Below are 20,133 nucleotides of genomic sequence, written 5' to 3' on the forward strand. Positions count from 1 at the left end.
CCATCGCGGCAGGACGTTCTTGGGACAGTTCTACACTAGGCCTCTTTTTTCCCCCATATCTCTTTGTTCAGCACGTGTTGATTGAGCAGCCCCACATAAGCCAGATGTCTAGTGATAAAGCAGCATGATAGTTAGACCAGGCCCCTCTCATGTTCACTTCTTCAGTAAATAGCGAGCATCTCCTCTGTGCCAGGCATGGCTCCCTGCGTGGGATACAGAGTAAACAAAATTGGCAGAGGTCTTGTTTTCATAGAACTCACTTATAATCACATCAGCATCACGTAGGAAGATACAGAGGGGTCAGGGAAAGCACCCCGATAAGGTGACATTTCCGCGGAGACCTGAAGTGAGCATGTGAGCCAAGCAGATAACTGTTGGAAGAGCATTCCCAGTAGTGCAAAGGCAAATGCTTGGTGTGTTTGGGGAATGGCTGGAGGGCCAAGGCGGTGCTGGTGAGTTAGAGAGTGGTGAGGGGGAGAAAATATAATAGGATATGAATTCAGAGAGTAGGGTGGAGTTGAGGGGTTGTAGAACTTATAGTGCCCCGTAGGCCTGACTGTGTGAGACAGGAAGCCAGTTGTAGGCAGAGAAGTGGCCTACTCCACTCTAGCTCCTGTGTCCAGTCTAGACTGCAGGGTTCCAGAACGGAAGCAGAGGGGGATCCCTTTTGCTACAGTCCAAGTGGCAGGGGATGGCAAAAAAAGGGGTCACCGATCCGCAGTTGTAAAACCATAATCATTGCTACCAGGTAAGAGGAGGGTGGAATCAAGAAGGACTGCAAAGATCTCAGCCTGGTAGAACGGAGCTGCTTTTCTAAGACTGCGAAGACTGTGGAAGGCACCGTTGGGGCAGGGAGATCCAGAGTTCAGTGGGACGTTCAAGATTCCCCTGAGATACCCAAGTAGAAATGTCAGGAGGGCCACCGTGGCTGGAAGATCCCACATGTGGAAAGGGAGTGTGAGGTGAACTTGGTGGAGGGGATAAGAGCACAGCTGAAGCAGCATCCTGCCCAGGATGGGTGTGGGCAAGGCTATTGGTGGGGAGGTACGCCCCGTTCCACTGGGTCCTGCCCTTGCATCAGCCTGGAGAGGGAGTGGGGCTCTTGGCTCCCAGTTGCCCTGGATTGGAAGTCTGGCTTTGTCACTTAGTAGCTTAGTAGTTAAAACGCTGGGCACATTTCCTCATCAGCACCATGTGGCTTTCTTAGGTTTGTTTTTTTTTTTTTTTGAGATTCTCTCTGAAGCCAGTACTGTTTTCTTAATGTTCATTATTGGCCATAAAGAATCTTCTCTGTGACTTGCTAACAACATTGCACACCATAGTTGGGATTTCCAGAGACATCTGTCCTTGTGAAACTTGGGCACAAGAAGACAATTTGTTATTTCAAGAACAGAGAAGAGGGCGCCTGGGTGGCTCAGATGGTTAAGCGTCTGCCTTCGGCTCAGGTCATGATCCCAGGGTCCTGGGATCGAGTCCCGCATCGGGCTCCCTGCTCCTTGGGAGCCTGCTTCTCCCTCTGCCTCTCTCTCTCTCTCTCTCTCTCTGTCTCTCATGAATAAATAAATAAAAATCTTTAAAAAAAAAAAAGAACAGAGAAGAAAGCCTTGCTCCATGTTGATGAGAACTTGCCCTGTTTCTCCCGATGGACAGTCAGAACCGTGCCTGGGGACTTAGGCTGAGACTGGAGTTGGCTAGGGGGTTCGTTTGAGGTGGAATGTAACTGAAGGAGCGAAGCAGGATTTGGCGATTTGGCGCAGGAAGACATCTGCTACTGAGGTGGCCTCAGTGTCTTGACCATCTGCCTTTCCCTCTGTAGGATCTCACCATCCCTGAGTCTAGTACCGTGAAGGGGGTGATGGCTGGACCGATGGCCGCGTTTAAATGGCAGCCGACCGTGAGCGAGGTAACAAGCTCTCCCGCAGGCCAGGATAAGCCCAGCCTCCAAGCTGGTTTCCTGGCCTGTGTGAGGCACTTTTCCTTTCCCCATTCTTTAAATTGCAAGAAAGTACTGAGGTGTTTGAGGGGGAAAAGTGCTAGTCTCCACCCTCATGGGTGCTCAGTTTCATGTTCGTTGTAACTTCTTCCAGACCCTTTGCTACAACCCCCATTCACTCATCATTTATAGAATTATATACCTACATGGGGTTTCTATTGTTGGAAATAGGGTTGGTTTTCACAAACGCAGGATTGGCCCACACATTTTTTCACTTAATGCTTTATAGACACCTTTCACTGTTCACATATACAACTCTGCTGTTCAGTAGCCCCTTGGAGTGGATGCCCCAGTCCCCTGTTGTGCCTGATTGTGAAAGCCCTTGAAAGTGCTACTACACTCATTGCCCTGCATTTCTGTTTATATCGATCCTCCGTGAGACAAGACACTCAGGGGTCTGGCACCAGACACAGTAGGTAAAACCCTAGAATTGGGAGAGTGCTGAGAATTGATTTGGCCTCGCCTAGTCAGTTATCCAAAGGGACTGGTAAATGCTGCATTTTAAAAATACCAGTATACCTCTTAAATATTTTCCTGCAGTGTTACTAGAATAATTTTTATGCCACCCTGACAGAACTGTCTCTTCTTTTCCACTTGTAGCCAGTTTCCCTCTAGCTGGAGCAGGGACTGTTTATAAAAGATTTAGACCAACAATGGGAAAGGGCTTCCAGGCAGTTATATAGTCGAGACCGGCTGTCAGGGGTGTTTCAGCCAGAGGAGAGTCAGTTACCAGGCAAGGTGACCTCTAATAGAAGATAAGTTGTTTTATTGAATCATTTTCTGGTTTCAGCCTGTGAAAGATGCAGACCCTCATTTCCATCATTTCCTGCTCAGCCAAACTGAGAAGGTGAGTCGGTCTTCTACATTTTTGATCCTTGGTCAGGGGCTGGCCTAAAGGGAGAAGGTGGCTCCATCAAACCTCACCCTACTAGTCTGAAAGGTTAGGCTCTGCTTCTACCACTGCCCAGAGCAACTAGATAGAAAGTCACATGGAGGCCCACTCGTGACTCAGGTGTTGTTACAGTTAAAAGTAAACCCCCTCCCCCCAAAAAAAATTTAAGGCTCAGCAGCTGTGTGGTTGAGACATTTGTGAGTCTGGGGCAGAAACCAGACCTTGTGAGCTATCCACATTCATGAGGTAGCCCTTGCTGTTTGGTGGATGCATTCTCAGGCTTGCTATGCAAGCAGTCTCTCTAAACCATCGGGTTGTGGAGGGCAAGCTTCCCAGAGTATCTGCAAGGCCATGAGTTAGACTGAACCTTGATATAGGACCTGATAGGCTGTGGCTTTGGAGTTGGACAGATCTGGGTTGCAAGCCCAGTTACACTGAGTAGACTTGTAACTCTGAGTGTATGACTTCATGAATCTGATCCTTAATGTCATCATGGGCAAAAGAATCTTGCAGAGTTGCATAGATATTTAAGTGAAGTAGTTTGTGTTACCTTTCTGATGTGTCCTTTGGAGTTCAGTAAAGTCGAACAGCAAATAGGTTTCAGTGTTAACACCACACTTTAGGCCTAACCTCTTAGGGAAATTATAACGAAGACCAGTTAAGCGTTCAGTTTAATACATGGTCTTTTTCCCTCCTTTATTAGCCAGCTGTCTGTTACCAGGCAATCACAAAGAAGTTGAAAATATGTGAAGAGGTACGTAGGTTCCATGCCTCCCTATTTTTCTCTTCCACTGGGGCCCTTGCCATGGGCAGACTGACCTGATGAGCTGTGCTTCCTTTCCCTAGGAAACTGGGTCCACCTCCATCCAGGCAGCAGACAGCACGGCCGTGAATGGCAGCATCACACCCACAGACAAAAAGTAGGACCTTTGATGAAAAGGCTTCTTGTGGCTCTAGTTCTGTTAGGGAATAGGGGATGACCCCAAGGGGGCTCTTTAAGGGTTGTATCCCAGCCATTGGTGGGACTGAATGGAAAGAGAGAGGGAAAGTTGTAATTTTTAGTGAGTTGCCTGGAATTAATTTGACCTGCAGGAGACCAAGGTCCTTTAAGTACATGGTGGGGTTGCCTTCATAGCTCACTAGTGAGTCTTGGAGCTGGAGGAACACTCAGTTTGGTGGTTCTCAGACTTTCCCCTGCCTCAGAATCACCTGGAAGGCCACATGTAAAGCATCAACTGCTAGGCTCCACCCCCCAGGGTTTCTCAGTCAGTAGATCTGGAGTGGATCTGGAGAGTTTATAATATTGGACACCTTCCTGGGTGTGCTGCTGCTGCCAGTCAAGAGACCACACTTTGAGAACCACTGGCTGGGTAGAACAGTGATGAAAACAGTCTCAGGGTTGTGGTGGGGGCAGGTGGCGGGTGAGAGGTGAATCACCATCATCCTGCAGTTGCCGCCCTTTCCTTCCCACACACCTGCCTTGACTGTGGTCCCCAAAGCTTAGCTTGCGCCCGCACACCCCTGCCTTTCCTCCGGTGGTATTTGCAGTCGTGTGTCTAAAAGTGCTAAGACAGAGCACTGTCCTGAGCCCAGTGGCTGGGTCTGAGTTCTCTGTGCATATCTCCTGTACAGTTCTTTCTCCAGAGTAAAAACAGTACGTCTTTTACTTTATTCATAATTTTTTGTGCTGATGAAATCCCTGATTCCACTGGTTATTTTGGGTCAACGGCCCTGGGGAGAGTAGAAAAGACAGGCATGTTCTATGCTAATGAAAGGGAACATGGGTGTCACTCGCTGATTTAAGGATTGTGTTGATTTTTTTAAAAAAATGACAAGGATGAGGCTGAGACCAGAGTCCAGTGCTTTCACCTAAGACCTTTGTTGCCCCATTAGTCAAACCGTTTTTTGACATGAATGTGAAGCCAACTCCAAAGGGAAGCAGCTGTATGGTACACTAGGTGTCCTGGAACGCCAGGAAAAGAATTCGTCTGTTGTGATGTAGAATCGTCGGGCAAGCTTAAACTACCCAGACAGCTGTGAATGACAAAAGATCTCCTGGGTTTTGAGCTTTGGCTGGAAACTTGGTGAGGGTGCCATTTGGTGAGGAATATGGTGGGTTCTGTTTTTATCATTAGATTCAGGCTGGGACAGAGAGCATGTGAGAGTTCATATTCCACCAGGGATGAGGGGAGACAGTTTCAGTTCAAGAGCCAGTTTGCAGGGGTGGCTGTGAATGTCACCCCAGGAGACCGAGAATACTAAAAGGGTAACTCAGGTGAAGGTGGACAGGCTGCAGAGAGGGTCTGGAGCTGAGAGAAACCTAAGCCAAAACCAGAACACCATGTAGTAAGAAATGATGGAAGAGGCATTGGTTAGCTATATCACATGCAAGGAGTGAAGTGCAGGGACCAAAAAAAGACCTTTGGGCAAAATAAAATCATCTGTAAAAGCACATAGAAATAGCAGTAGTAGCCAGTAGCCCCTAAGTTCTCAGCATTGCAGGAAGAAGCAGGCCACAGGAAGTGAAGCAGAACATGTCCACCTGAACTCTAGTCCCCCAAGATGAGCATGGGCCTGCAGTTAGAAGGGCAGGGTGAGGAAGTGCGGACAGGCCAGCGGAGAGCAGTGCCAGGGAGGTTCAGGAGAAGGCAGGCATAGGAAGAATTCATGTTCTGGAGAATTCCCTTGGCTCCAGGCTTTGAAAAGGGTCAGGGCCCGTCTCTGCTGACAGCAGGAAGAACACAAAGGTAGTGTCAAGTGTCGAGCTGGGGAGGGAGATGAAGACGGTGATCCTGAGTCCTGCAGTTGAAGAAGTTGGCTGGCTCTGAACACATTGCTTCAGTTACTTGTCACGGATTTTTTTTTTTTTTAAGATTTTATTTATTTATTTGAGAGCAAGAGAATGAGAGACAGAGAACATGAGAGGGAGGAGGGTCAGAGGGAGAAGCAGACTCCCCGCCAAGCAGGGAGCCCGATGCGGGACTCGATCCCGGGACTCCAGGATCATGACCTGAGCCGAAGGCAGTCGCTCAACCAACTGAGCCACCCAGGCGCCCTTGTCACTGATTCTGATGTGCTTTGAAGTGGCATCTGAAAGCCTGGTATTCGGGGTGGCCGACCAGGAAACCGCTGCAAGAGTCAAAGACACGTGCCTGCTTTCTCGCTGTACCGGAATTGGAGGCTCAGACGCTCTATCAAAGCAGTAAGGGAACAAGTTGGAAGACTTGCCCTAAACCAATGAGGCACACTTCTTTCTGTGGCAGGCAAGGGTTTAGAAAAGCCCACTTAAATTGAGGGATACTTCAAAACGATGGCATGATGAGAAAAGGCACGACGATGTGCACATGCTGCTGCTGGCTCTGCAGCGGTGCTGTCAGCCGCTGAGTGGACTTGCTGGTGGATGAGCCCCCCGAACCCATTGGTATCTCTCTTTTTCAGGATAGGATTTTTGGGCCTTGGCCTCATGGGAAGTGGCATCGTCTCCAACTTGCTAAAAATGGGTCACACAGTGACTGTCTGGAACCGGACTGCAGAAAAAGTAAGCGTTCATGGGGATGCTTGTCGGGCGGGGTGGGACGGCACCTTGACCCTTGGAGTTGGAGTGGCTTAAGGATAGGAATCTTCCTGTTACCTCCGCCCAGCGTTCTGCATGCGTGGAGTAGGAGAAGCCAAGTTCTTAGTTCAGGCAGGTGAAGCTGTAGGTATATGAGCTTAGGATGTTTGGTTTTTTGTGTTTTCTTTTTCTAATTATTTAAATTCTTAACATACGTGGTAAAAATTGGTTTCAGGTGTAGAATTAAATGTTATATAATTTATATATCATCACAAGTGTCCTCCTCAATACCCATCACCCATTTAGCCCATTCCCTGCCCACCTCCTTCCATCAACTCTTAGTTTGTTCTCTATAGTTGAGAATCTCTAAGCTTTAGATGTTATTATAAAAAGTAAACATTTAGGGGTGCCTGGGTGGCTCAGTTGTTGGGCATCTGCCTTCGGCTCAGGTCATGATCCCAAAGTCCCTGGATCGAGCCCCGCATGGGGCTCCCTGCTCCGCGGGGAGCCTGCTTCTCCCTCTCCCACTTCCCCTGCTTGTGTTCCCTCTCTCGCTGTGTCTCTCTCTGTCAAATAAATAAATAAAATCTTAAAAAAAATAAAAAGCTCACTAGGATGTTCAGTGCAACTGGAACTCTTAAAAATAAATAAAAAGTGAGGGCACCTGGGTGGCTCAGTTGGTTAAGCGATTGCCTTCGGCTCAGGTCATGATCCTGGAGTCCCGGGATCGAGTCCCGCATCGGGCTCCCTGCTCAGCAGGGAGTCTGCTTCTGCCTCTGCCCCTCCCCCCTCTCATGTGCTCTCTCTCATTCTCTCTCTCTGAAATAAATAAATAAAATCTTTAATAAATAAATAAATAAATAAAAAGTAAACATTTAAAAACACTTGGGTATAAAATGAAGTGAAAATTCTCCCTTCTCTGCCATTACCTGAGCTAGCTCACATCAGGTGTTTGTATCCTTTTTTTATGCACATGCAAATATATATGTGTGTATATTAGTAATTCATTGATACTGAGTGCATAGAGATAGATCTTCTTTTTAGTGGCTGCACTGTTCTGTCATTGGGATTGTATTAACAGCACTGTACAGTAGAGCATTCTGCAGTGCTGGAGATGTCCAGTGTCTGCCCTGTCCAGTGTGGTAGCCACTAGCCACATGTGGCTCTTCCAACACTTGAATCATGGCTAGTATGATGGAAGAATTGAATTTTTAATTTTATTTCACTTAAATGTAAATAGTCCCCCATGGCTAGTGCCCACCAAAGTGGACAGGACAGGTTTAGAAGTTCTTAACTTAAGGTGGTGGTCCACCACTTCAAGGATCTGTGCATGCCCTGAAATGGAATTCCAAGTCCAAATGTGTACCTTTTGTAAGGGAGAGAGGCCACGGCTCCTCCCATCGAGTTCCTATCCAAGAAAAGGTGAAGAATGGTAGTCTGAGTACCAAGAAACTAAAGCCCTATACTCACCAGGAGCACATGAAGAGAAATTGAGGAAGGACCAGCCTGTTGGGGAGCAGGTGTGGCTCAGCATGTGTTTACAAAGTGATTGAGTGAGCACCCGGTATGCAGCTGGGTGCAGCTGAAAGGGGGATGGTTGTTGAAGGAGGTGGTAGGGCTAATAGGTTTGAATTAACAAATGTCTTGGCAAGGTAAAAAAAAAAAATTCACTCTATTGAAACAAAGGCCTTTTCAAGAATAATAAGGAACTGGGGCACCTGGGTGGCTCAGTCGTTAAGCGTCTGCCTTCGGCTCAGGTCATGGTCCCGGGGTCCTGGGATCGAGCCCCGCATCGGGCTCCCTGCTCAGCGGGAAGCCTGCTTTTCCCTCTCCCACTCCCCCTGCTTGTGTTCCCTCTTTCGCTGTGTCTCTCTCTGTCAAATAAATAAATAAAATCTTTAAAAAAAAAAAAAAAAGAATAACAAGGAACTGGTTGGAGAGTCAAGAGGGTTGGGGGGAAAGGGCACTGAAAACTGTGCTAAAAAGTTTAGGCTTCAGCTGCTGGGCATTGGGTACCTAAGGCAGGAGTGAGATCTCTCGTCCCATCAGCAGGATAGGTTGTGATTGAAGGTACGGGTAACCAGGAAATGTAGACGCAGACAGTTGCAAAAGCTGGGAGAGTCAGAGGGTTTCCCTTATAAGTACATTCCCCTTTGATAGAAGTGCCTCTGGTCAGCCTGTATCTTGATTGGAAAACCTAAATGTTATATAAACATGGCCATTCTTTCCAAATTAATTTATGGGAAAGCAGGAGAGCAAAGCATTTACGAATCTCGGTTTGGAATCAGACCTAAATCCAAGTCACAGCTGTCTTGCTCACTCTCTCCAGCAAGATTGTTTACCTTCCTAAGCCTCAGAGTTCTCATCTGTAAAATGATGACAGCAAAAGCAAAAGATTAGGAGCGCCTGGGCAGCGCATTCGGTGAAGGGTCTGACTCTTGGTTTCAGCTCAAGTCTGATCTCAGGGTCCTGGGATCGACCCCCACATCGAGCTCCATGCCCAGCGTGGAGTCTGCATTTCGGCTCAGGTCATGATCTCAGGGTCATGATATCAAGCCCCACATCAGGCTCTGCGTTGGGAATGAAGATTGCTTAAGATTCTCTCCCTCTCCCTCTGCAGAATCTCCTCCCCCACTCACATTCACTCTTGCACTCTCTCTGTCAAGGGGAAAAAAAGCCATGTAATTCTTTTACAATCCCTGTGTAATTCTTGTTAAAGGATCTTGATAAAAAATTATTCCCTGGTATAGTAAATGGGAAACATACTTTCACTTTTTCAGAAAAGAAAAAGTAATGAGATCTCTTCCAAACAAAGTTTAAAACATAAAGCTATATACTTAAAGGCTAAGGTGCGTGTGTACCGTGATAAGGACACACACCCATCAGCTAAACTGGACAGCTAGGACTTCGTCTGATAGAGGTGGCTCGCTGCAAATCATTGAGATAGGAGAAAGGTCAGTCAGTAAGTTATGTTGAGAACAACTGGTTAGAAATTTGAGGAAGTACTAATCTCACTTCGTACCACCTAAAATAAATTCCACGTAGATTTAAAGGGATACCAACTGAAAGTGGTTATAGCAAATATGATAGGGAAAGGGTAACATACTGATTTTATTAAACACATTGTTTGATAAATCCAAAATAAAAAATTGCACACAAAAGAAACAGGTATTAAATTTAAAAGGTTCAGTAATCAAGAGTAATCAAAATATATCAAACAAACAGTTGCTGTTTTGGGCTGGTTAAATCATCAAGTAGGACATAATTTTTATGTATTTATGGATGCTTGTTTGTTGTTTTTAAATGATGTACTCAGTGCTGGTGATTTGAGACCTTGCTGATGATCATTATAGATTAACAGCTCCATTGGAAAGCCATTTGTCTACATTTATTAAGAGCTTTAAAGCTATTTGGAGCCTGTTTTATTCTACTTTCAGAGACCTAAATTGAAAACATAAAGGAAAGGTATTATACGCGAAGATATTTGTTGGAGTCATTTATAATTAAAAGCAGGCTAGATATCTAACTGCAGGAGAGCCATTAGATAAATTCAGGTGTATCTCAATGGAATATTCTGCAGCCATCTATTATAAATGATAATTATGAAAGGCTACAGTATGGATAAATGTAAATCACACACAGTATTAAAAGTTGGATACAGGGGCGCCTGGGTGGCTCAGTCGGTTAAGCGTCTGCCTTCGGCTCAGGTTACGTTTCCACGGTCCTGGGATCGAGCCCCACATTGGGCTCCCTGCTCAGCGTGGGGAGTCTGCTTCTCCCTCTCCCTCTGCTGCTCCCCCTGCCTGTGCTCTCCTGCTCTCACTCTGTCAAATAAATAAATCTTTAAAAAAAAAAAAGATACAAAATAGTAGCTTCACATTATTCTAATTTTTTTAAATGCGTTGGAGAAGGAAATACACTGAAATATTAATGATGTTTTGTAGGGGCGCCTGGGTGGCTCAGACAGTTAAGCGTCTGCCTTCAGCTCAGGTCATGATCCCAGCGTCCCCCTGCTTGTGTTCCCCCTCTCTCTGTCTCTATGTCAAATAAATAAAATTTAAAAAAATCTTTGAAATATTAATGATGTTTTGTTATGAGATGTTCTGGGTAATTTTAATTCTCAAGGAAGAAAAGTTCATGCTTTTAGAAACCCCCAGAAATATCTTGGTAAGGAATGGCAGCCTCCCAGCCCCAGCCCTGGTTCCCCAGCACAGTGTGGATAGCCTGGGACAATGGGCAGGTTTTGCCACAGCCAAGACAGCTACAGAGTGCTGCAAACAGGTACTGTTTACATCCTGTTCTTCAAACAGGAATCCTTCAGCAGACACTTGTTTTGTGCTTACTGTGAAGTAGAACATCGTTCTAGGCACCAGGTATGCAAAAACACAAGACGGTCCTTAAGGAGCCCCATCCACTTCCCTCAGAAAAGTCAGACCACCAGGGGCGCCTGGGTGGCTCAGTCGGTTAAGCGGCTGCCTTCGGCTCAGGTCATGATCCCAGCATCCTGGGATTGAGCCCCGCATCAGGCTCCCTGCTCAGCGGGAAGCCTGCTTCTCCCTCTCCCTCTCCCCCTGCTTGTGTTCCCTCTCTCACTGTCTCTCTCACTGTCAAATAAATAAATAAAATCTTAAAAAAAAAAAAAAACACCACCAGCTCTGGTATCCCTGGCTCCTAGCCTCAGCCTCCTACCTTGGGAGGCCAGCCAGGAGGACTGTGCAGTGTGTCTCTGGCCTGGCTGTTGTGTTTGTTGTGCACTGCCTGCAGCTCACATTAGGATCTGTGACTTTTGCAGTGTGATTTGTTCATCCAGGAGGGGGCCCGCCTAGGAAGAACCCCCGCTGAAGTCGTTTCAACTTGTGACATCACCTTTGCCTGCGTGTCAGATCCAAAGGCAGCCAAGGACGTAAGGATCCCTTCCCTCCCCTCAATGTCTCAGGTTGTGGCCAGGAAAGCTGGCTGGCCTCCCTGCCTTCTCCCCTGCCCATGAGTGAGTGTCTGTAGCATGTGGGAGGGTTGTATTTCCCATTTGGGGCCATCCCCCATTGTGAAAGTAATCTGCATAAATTAAATACAGCCATCCTTTAATTCAGAACAGAGAATGAAAGTAACTAGGGTCCCTGAGATCTTTGCTGACCATCCCCATGTATTCTTATTTGGTTCATGTGGCGAGGTCATATGTTTAGCTCTGGCTGTATTTGTATGTTTTATAAGTTCATGTACAGTAGTCATCTTGTTAAATTGGTAACTAGTTTAATCCAAAGAAGCCCAAGAAAATACTGAGGTTATCGTTTAAATGGGAGGTTTTTAGTAAAAAGGAACATGCATGTATTCTTTTTGAAGATAAATGGGAATAAAGTAGAGCTGTTTTTCTCTCTTAATGCTTATTTACTTGCTGCCCCCTCTCAGCCTTAATATTTAGCTCCTAATCAGGAAATGAGCCAAAAAAGTAACAGGATTCTGACCTTAGGTCTAAGGGGCTCCTGGGTGTCTGGCTGGGAGCCTGGGCTATTGCTTCTCCCTTGTGTCCCCACAGCTGGTGCTGGGCCCCAGTGGTGTGCTGCAGGGGATCCGCCCCGGGAAGTGCTACGTGGACATGTCAACAGTGGATGCTGACACAGTCACCGAGCTGGCCCAGGTAGCGGCCTCGTTCATGCTGGCCCTCCAGCGTCCTTGGCAGTTGGAGCCCAAGACTCAGGCTGATTGATTATGCCTGAGTATAGGCAACTTGATTACTCTAGAAGTCAAGCCAGGAGAGGACGAGAGGCCTGTAGCCTTGGGACTAGCCTGTCTTCACTTTCTACTTTCAAAGCCACAGCTAATCTGAATAGCCGCGAGAGGAGAGGTGCCGCCCGGCTGGGATGGGCATTAGGTCCTGTAGCTGCCTGCCCCACAATGAGAAGCAATCCAGGCTGCCAGCAGGGCCTTTTTGGTTTAAGCAGCCATCTACAGTTGTTACTAACAGTATTCTTCCTCCCTAAGCTGCTGGGCCAAGTGAGGGGGTGGTTACTTCTAGCCCTTGTGTGTTCTGAGAGTGGCTGAAGAGGGAAGGGCAGTGTCTGGAGGAGGTGTGGTCAGCCAAGCCATTGGCACGGTCATGCTTGGTCATTGCAAGAAATTCTAAGTCCATGGGAGTCTGTGGGGAGACCACCGCCCCCCACCCCCGCTTCTCTGTTTACTGCATGTAATTCAGGCATCTGTTTGGGGCCTCGGTGTGGAGGGCCAGGTGTTTCCACTTGAAACCCCTGTGAGAGGCAAGACCTTCAGAAGCTATGACTTTCCTTTCCAGGTGATTGTGTCCAGGGGGGGCCGCTTTCTGGAAGCCCCAGTCTCAGGGAATCAGCAGCTGTCTAATGATGGGATGTTGGTGATCTTAGCAGCCGGAGACAGGGGCTTGTATGAGGACTGCAGCAGCTGCTTCCAGGCAATGGGGAAGACCTCCTTCTTTCTAGGTAACACGCCTGCCCACCCATCGGGCCACTGCAGGCCCGGAGGCTGGGTGGGCCACATCCCCTCTAGACTGCACTGATGACAGCGTCAATCCCGCACGGCCTCTCTGCCTGGGGCCCCCATGGGAAGGTTTCCTTTGACTTGCACAGTCAGTGCCTGGAAGGAGGAAGAGCCTGAAGGGTCAGAGCCAGTTCTGTCAGGGGCAGGTGAATGGGGCCTCCCCTGGGTGTAGAGGTGGGTCCGAGCAGGGATGAGGGTGGGCAGAAAGTCCCTGCCCTCGGAATTCTTGGGAAGTGACCGTGATTCTCTGCCCTGGCCAGGTGAGGTTGGCAACGCAGCCAAGATGATGCTGATCGTGAACATGGTACAGGGAAGCTTCATGGCCACCATCGCTGAGGGGTTAACCCTGGCCCAAGTGACAGGCCAGTCCCAGCAGACACTCTTGGACATCCTCAATCAGGGACAGTTAGCCAGCATCTTCCTGGACCAGAAGTGCCAAAGTGAGTTGCCTTTGTCCTCTCCGTGCATTTTACTTGTGATTGGAGCTGAGAAACTGGGTCAGGCCTCTGTCACAGAGCGTTCTCTTCTTCAAGGGCTCACTGGTATGAAAGAGGCACCCTCTCTAATCAGTCTATGCACTCTACCAGAGGGGGTCCAGAGACATGGCAGATGGGTTTTGGGGGTACTGGCTGGGAACTGGTTGGTCTCTTCAGTGTCCAAGAGGGAGGAAATGCTAGATGTTGAGCCCTGACGGTACAGCAGATAGTTTCTTAGTTAGAGTCCATTTAATTCTTCTGATATGTGCTTTCCGTCCTCAGATATCCTGCAAGGGAACTTTAAGCCTGATTTCTACCTGAAGTACATTCAGAAGGATCTCCGCTTAGCCATTGCCCTGGGGGATGCCGTCAACCATCCTACTCCAATGGCAGCCGCAGCCAATGAGGTAACTGCCAAGAGGCGGGGCCCAATCTGGCAGCCTTCCCTTGGTTTTTAGTCTTCCTCCCCTCTCTTTGCTTTGTGTCTCACCTCTTGAGGTGGAAGCTCACATCATTGATTCTAGACAGGAGCATTTAAAAGCATACATTTCCTTCTGAGCCATGCTTATTTCCCTTGTGATTTCTTTGACCTGTGGATGACTTAAAAGTGTGTCAGATAATTGGAGTCGTCCTATGAATCTAATGGGTATTGATTACTGATGTATATCTGTTGTGGTTAAAAAAACACATCCTGTGTGATTTTTAACTCTTTAAATTCATTCAGACTTGTTTTGTGGCCCAGCAGATGGTCTGTCTTGGTAGGTGTATCATGTGCACTTACGAAGACTCTGTTCTGCAGTTGTTGGGTGCTGTGTTCTGCAAATAATCAGTTAGGTCGAGGTTGGTAGTGTTTTTTAGGTCATCTTTACTGGCCTTTTTCTCTGGTTCTTTCAGTTGCTGAGAGATACTAAAATCTCCAACTATGATTGTAGCATTGTCTGTTTTTCCCTTTAATTCTATTATCTTTGAAACTCTTGTGGTTGGGTCCTTAGCCATTTGTGATGGTCATATCTTCCTGATGAATTTGCCCTTTAATTATTATGAAATGTCCCTCCTTACCTTTGTCTACAAGCCTATAGCCTGGTTTCACTATAGCTGCTACTGTGTTCATGGTATATCTTTTTCCAGTCATTTACTTTTTTTTTTTTTTTTTTTTTATTTGAGAGAGAGAGAATGAGAGACAGAGAGCATGAGAGGGAGGAGGGTCAGAGGGAGAAGCAGACTCCCTGCCAAGCAGGGAGCCCGATGCGGGACTCGATCCTGGGACTCCAGGATCATGACCTGAGCCGAAAGCAGAAAGCAGCCGCTTAACCAACTGAGCCACCCAGGCGCCCCTCCAGTCATTTACTTTTAACTTGTGTCTTTATATTTAAATTGTATTCTCTGTATACAGTCTGTCATTGGGGCTTGCATTTTTATCCATTCTGGCATCTGCCTGTTAATTGGAGTGTTTGGTCATTAACATTTGTTTGAGTGACAACAAAGCACCTACATATGCACTTTTTTAAAACAGTTGAGTTTGGGGGAAGGGTTATTTATTTGTTTTAATAAGTTTATTTTAAGTAATCTTATACCTGATGTGGGGCTCAAACTCAGGACCGTAAGATCAAGAGTTGGGTGCTCTACCAGCTGAGCCAGCCAGGGGCCGTCGTTTAGAAGGTCAGCTTTCTCAGCCTGACAGAAGGGTAGCCTTAAAAAAGCTGAGCAATACTTCATTACTGTAGAGTTACAATCAAAACCGTATTTTGTGTAAAACATATATACGAAACACATAAATTCATTTATTTTAGAGGCTGTATCTTCTAGATAGTATAAGAGGATACACATTTTCATTCAAGTTAAACAAGTCTCAAGTGGATTGTTCCAGCATAGAAGTAAAGAAACACAGTTCTGCTCTTTTCAGATGTGGCTTTTCGTAATATGTAATCAGTCTCCTGTCCCTTCCTTGTCTGCCTGGACATCTCAGAGAACTTAACTTCACCTTTTCAGGTTGCAGTACAGTTTTCACGTTCCCCCCATTTGTTTTGCCTCGGATTCTCTCTTAGCAGTGGAGTTCTCTGTGTATTTTATGTAATTTTTTTGTTGATCGTCTTTAATTGAAGTTACTTCTGAAGGGTCTGTGTGTGGCTTGTGTTGGCAGCTTTCTCTGTGAAGTGATTTCTGACTTGCCTCTGCCCTGACTGTAAGATTCATTGGCTTGAAAACAGGTATTTTGGTTAATTTCAGTGGAGCGTGTTGCTTTCTGGAGGGTGTGAATTTAGGCTCCTCACTGGAGCTCAGTGTTCAGGATCTTAAGGTTAATTAGTCCATTAACATTTAGTCTTAAAGTCTGTTGGTGTGTGGTTGGATTTGGAGGTACCATTTTATCATTTGATTGCTATTTGTCCCTTCTGGCTTTTGTCTGTCTCTCCTTTTTTACTGCCTTTTGGATTATTTGAATATTTCTTAGAATTCCATTTTCTCCATTGGCTTTTTAATAATGCATTGTTTTTCTTTTATCTTTGCTCTAGGGATTGCAGTATGGAAGGATATGCAATATCCTTAACTTCATGGCCTACTTAGGGTTAACGTTGTACCTCTTCACATAAAACATAGATCCATTTCCCGCTCCAGCCCTCCTCCTTTAAGGCAAGGCTTCTTAACCTGGGCACCATTGCCATTTTGTTGTGGGAGCTGTCCTGTGCATTGCAGGATATTTAGCAGCAATATTAGCAGTGTCCTATACCCACTAGAAGCCAACAATGCCCCCTCAGTTGAGAAGAGGTCTGTAGACATTACCACGTGTCCTGTGGGGCAAAATAACCCCAGCTTGAGAAGCCCTGCTTTATTTTTTTTTTAAGATTTTATTTATTTTGAGAGAGCGTGTACATACACGTGCATGAGTTGGGGGGGCGGGCAGAGGGAAGGGGACAAGCAGACTCCACACTGAGTGTGGGGTCTGATGTGGGGCTTGATCCCACGTGTCTGATATCATGACCTGAGCCGAAATCAAGAGTCGGATGCTCTGAGCCACTAACCACCCAGTGCCCCAAGAGAACCCCTGCTTTGGGGTATAGATTTCCTGTGTGTTACATCTGCCTTTGTTCTAAACCTACCAGACAATGTTGGAATGTTTTAAGTGGTCATGTGTAATTTTTTTTTTTTTTAAAGATTTTATTTATTTATTAGAGAGCGAGCGAGAGAGAAACAGCATGAGAGAGGAGAGGGTCAGAGGGAGAAGCAGGCTCCCCGCTGAGCCGGGAGCCCGATGTGGGACTCGATCCCAGGACTCTGGGATCATGACCTGAGCCGAAGGCAGTCGCTTAACCAACTGAGCCACCCAGGCGCCCCAATGTGTAATTTTTTTAATTAAGAGAAAAAATACTTTTCTATTTGTCTAATTTACCATTTCCAGTGTTCTCCATTCTTTTCTGAAGATTTGAATTTCTCTCTGGTATTGTTTCCTTTCAACTGGAAGAACTTGCTTCAGCATTCCCTGTAATGCAGGTCTGCTGGCAACGATTCGTTTTCTTTTCTCTGAAAAGGTCTTTATTTAGCCTTCATTTTGAGTTGACAGCTACACCTGAGCTATAATGGACACTCAGTTGTCGTGGCTTCAACTGGACTATGTTTTTAAAAAGACAAAGATGCAGCTGACTCTGTGGGAGGAACCTTGTGTCCAACTGCATTTCCTCAGTGTGCCTGGACGCCACACTGCCCTGCTCGAATGGCTTTTTAATTCTCTTCACATTCGTTCATAGTATTCACCTAGTGGCTCTGGAGTGGCTGTCAGCTGCCAAGCACTGTTCTAGGCTCTGGGGACATGTTGAGGGGCCACCTGTTCCCTTCCTTGTGGAGCTTACATTTCAATGGAAGGAGGCACAATATAAGCAGATAGTTATTTAAACAATCTCTGAAGGTCAAAAGTATGAATAAAATAGAACAGAGGAAGAAAAGGTGACCAGGATCAAGTGGTACAGCCACTGCTTTCCATAGGCTGGTCAGGGAAGGCCTTGGAGCGGACTGGGAAGGAGCCAGCCATGCCTAGGGAAAGGCATCCCATGCAGAGGGAAGGGCAAGGGTAGTGGCCCAGAGAGTAACATGGGAAGACCCTGGAGGCAGGAAGAGACATGATTATAATTACTAACTCTGAGCACTTTACCTCCCTCACTCCGTTTAGTCCTCACGATAACCTTGTTATCTTCTCCATGACATGAAGGACTAGTGATGAAGGCAGAAACTGAGGCACTTGGCTCAAGATCAGTGGAGGGTGGCCAGGAGTTGCACCCAGACAGCCTGGACTCCTGGCTGAGCCTGCCTGCCTGACCGCATCTAGAACTACCTCCACAAAGCAGATTGTGTCTTTAAGTCAGCTCTGTGGTCAGAGACTGAGCCCATCTCCTTTTTTTCCAGGTGTACAAAAGAGCCAAGGCACTGGACCAGTCTGACAACGACATGTCTGCCGTGTACCGAGCCTATATACACTAAGCCCTTGATACCCCACCCCGCCCCCTCAGTCTTCCCTCTGACCCCTCCTCCTCACATGGGGTTGGGGTCCTGGGACTTAACTCTGGACCAGTCCACCTGTCTCCATCTCCTTTTATACAGACTTTGAGACTTGCCATCAGCACAGCACACAGCGTCACTCCTCCCCTGGAGGTCCTGGGGAGGGGAGGGGTGTCAGCAGGATTGGCCTTTGGGAAAGCTCTTGAGCTGGGCACTGGCCCTGGACTAGGTGGCTGTGTGTTTACACACACACACACACACACACGGTGGCTGTGTGTACGTTCTCTCTCTCTCTCTCTCTCTCTCTCTCTCTCTCTCTCTCTCTCTCTCTCTCCCTCCCCCTCTCCCCCTCTACACACCACACACTGGCTCTCACCCCAGGATAAAAGCTGCCCAGAAACTGCTGCCTGGCTTTTTTTTTTTTCCCCCTTCTGAGCTTGTCTTATCTCAGACCCTTTCCAGTCGAGGAACTAGAATCAGCAGTAAGAACTGGAAGCCTTTCCACTGCTTCCTTCCTTCAGAGCGAAGAGGCTGTGGTTATGTCCACATCCCACCCTGGATCCCGCACGTGAAACAGAGGCTCTGGGTCAAGATGAGCCAGCACCGACTCCAAACAGAGGGTCCTCATGGGCCCTCCAACCTCAGGTGACCAGCTGATGAGGATTGTCATGTTTAAGCTACCAATGTGCAACCAACTCTCCATAAATGCCTTTGTGAACTGAAAAAGAAATTGGCCAAGTTGAGCGGACACAGGGCTCTGGCTCTCTGGGGAGAGCAGCAAATCGCCAGCACATTAGGTGAGCCCCACAGAAGCCTACTCTCGTCACCGCTCTTGAGCACCTATCCCAGAAGTCACCGTCACTGCAGAGCCCTGGGCTGGGATCAGACTTCCTTGCTTTGGTGTAGGGAGAGCTCACTCCTCACCAGGCTCTTTTAGTATTTGGATTTGCATTCCAGCCCTTGGGAAGGGTATCCTGAGGGCCACCAGGGAGGAGTGAAGAGGGAGGAGAGTGGGGTTCCTTCCTGTTTTCCGTTATGCTGCAGACTTCCACCTCGTTCTGAAGAGTCACTCTGACTGGGTCCCCTCATAGCAGTCCCAACTTCTCCAGCCTGCTCCTGTACATGTTCCCCACCTGCCCATCTCTTCATTCTCCCTTCGTCCTTTTCTTCCCATGGAGACAGTGTTTCTGTCTGTCCCTTCTTTGGCCCATACCCAGCCTGACCAACGATGGCCATTTCTTAGGCTCAGCTGTTGAAACAGGAACGAGTGTCTTCACTTTAGCAGAAGCATGGTCTTCGATGCTTCCAGGGCCCCAGGGTCCCTCGGGAGGGAAGAGAACTGGGCCTGACCCAACCTGAATTATCTGACCCTAAGAGGTGGATCTAAGACATCCTCGAAACCCTAACATTTCTCCTTGGACAGGGGACCAGAGGGGCTTGGAATGTGGCATAAAAACAAGGAGAAGTCACCTAAAGGATGTCAATGTTCTCTCCCTCTGCATGGGTTGCATTTTCCAAAGTCACACTTTGCAGGTCAGCGTTTCTAGTGAATATAGAGAATGAGACCACACTGGGGTGGGCCCCTCCCCCCTCAACCTTGGCCCATTTGCGCCGATCAGAACCCAGGCTAGGGGATCTCAGAAGACATAGAGGGAGGGCAAGGAAGATGCCTGCGTGTTTTTGGCATAACTTCACTGGGATTTGGAATTCTTTTCTGTCTGAACACAAAGCCTGTTCTAGTCCTAGCCGGACATTTTGGGGAGGGTGGGGGGTGGGGGTGGGGAAGATACTGTAATGAAACTGGTTAGTCAATGTTGTCTTAATATTGTTGACAGTTCTGTAAAGTTTCTTTTTATGAGTATTTCTGTTTAAGCTATTTCATCTTTGTTTTGAAATCCTTCCCTTTTAGGAGAAAATGTGACACTTGTGAAAAAGCTTGTAAGAAAGCCCCTCTTGCGCGACCCCCTTTTTTTTTCCTTTAAACCTCCTTTAAATGACAAATCTAGGTAATTAAGGTTGTGAATTTTTATTTTTGCTTTGTTTTTAATGAACATTTGTCTTTCAGAATAGGATTGTGTGATAATGTTTAAATGGCAAAAACATGATTTTGTGCAATTAACAAAAAGCTACTGCAAGCAAAATAAAACGTTTCTTGGTAACACAATTGTGACTGATTACCTCGGCAGTGGTTACTGCCTGCGCCCAGAGGAGGGAGGAGGGCCGGGAG

The 20,133-nt window shown here is 47.1% G+C and overlaps 1 protein-coding gene across 7 annotated transcripts in view; it reads left to right on the forward strand.

The window, feature by feature from the left end:
• Positions 1-20,070, forward strand: part of LOC115937050 (cytokine-like nuclear factor N-PAC) — a 35,710-nt gene extending 15,640 nt beyond the window's left edge. For 2 of the 7 annotated variants that reach the window (XM_081820113.1, XM_081820110.1), the window contains 12 exons: positions 1,817-1,903; positions 2,784-2,840; positions 3,589-3,639; positions 3,732-3,805; positions 6,324-6,423; positions 10,749-10,811; positions 11,231-11,341; positions 11,972-12,073; positions 12,725-12,887; positions 13,206-13,385; positions 13,704-13,828; positions 17,814-20,070. In XM_081820113.1, the coding sequence (XP_081676239.1) occupies positions 1,817-1,903; positions 2,784-2,840; positions 3,589-3,639; positions 3,732-3,805; positions 6,324-6,423; positions 10,749-10,811; positions 11,231-11,341; positions 11,972-12,073; positions 12,725-12,887; positions 13,206-13,385; positions 13,704-13,828; positions 17,814-17,888 (1,188 nt within the window). In that variant the 3' untranslated portion in view covers positions 17,889-20,070. The remainder of the gene's footprint in view (positions 1-1,816; positions 1,904-2,783; positions 2,841-3,588; positions 3,640-3,731; positions 3,806-6,323; positions 6,424-10,748; positions 10,812-11,230; positions 11,342-11,971; positions 12,074-12,724; positions 12,888-13,205; positions 13,386-13,703; positions 13,829-17,813) is intronic. The other 5 variants (XM_081820115.1, XM_081820112.1, XM_081820114.1 and 2 more) reach the window with 3 other exon arrangements.
• The last annotated feature ends 63 nt before the right edge of the window (positions 20,071-20,133 follow it).

The sequence above is a fragment of the Leptonychotes weddellii genome, chromosome 5, assembly GCF_054177405.1.
Source record: "Leptonychotes weddellii isolate Sample4059 chromosome 5, ASM5417740v2, whole genome shotgun sequence".
Lineage (NCBI taxonomy): Eukaryota > Metazoa > Chordata > Mammalia > Carnivora > Phocidae > Leptonychotes > Leptonychotes weddellii.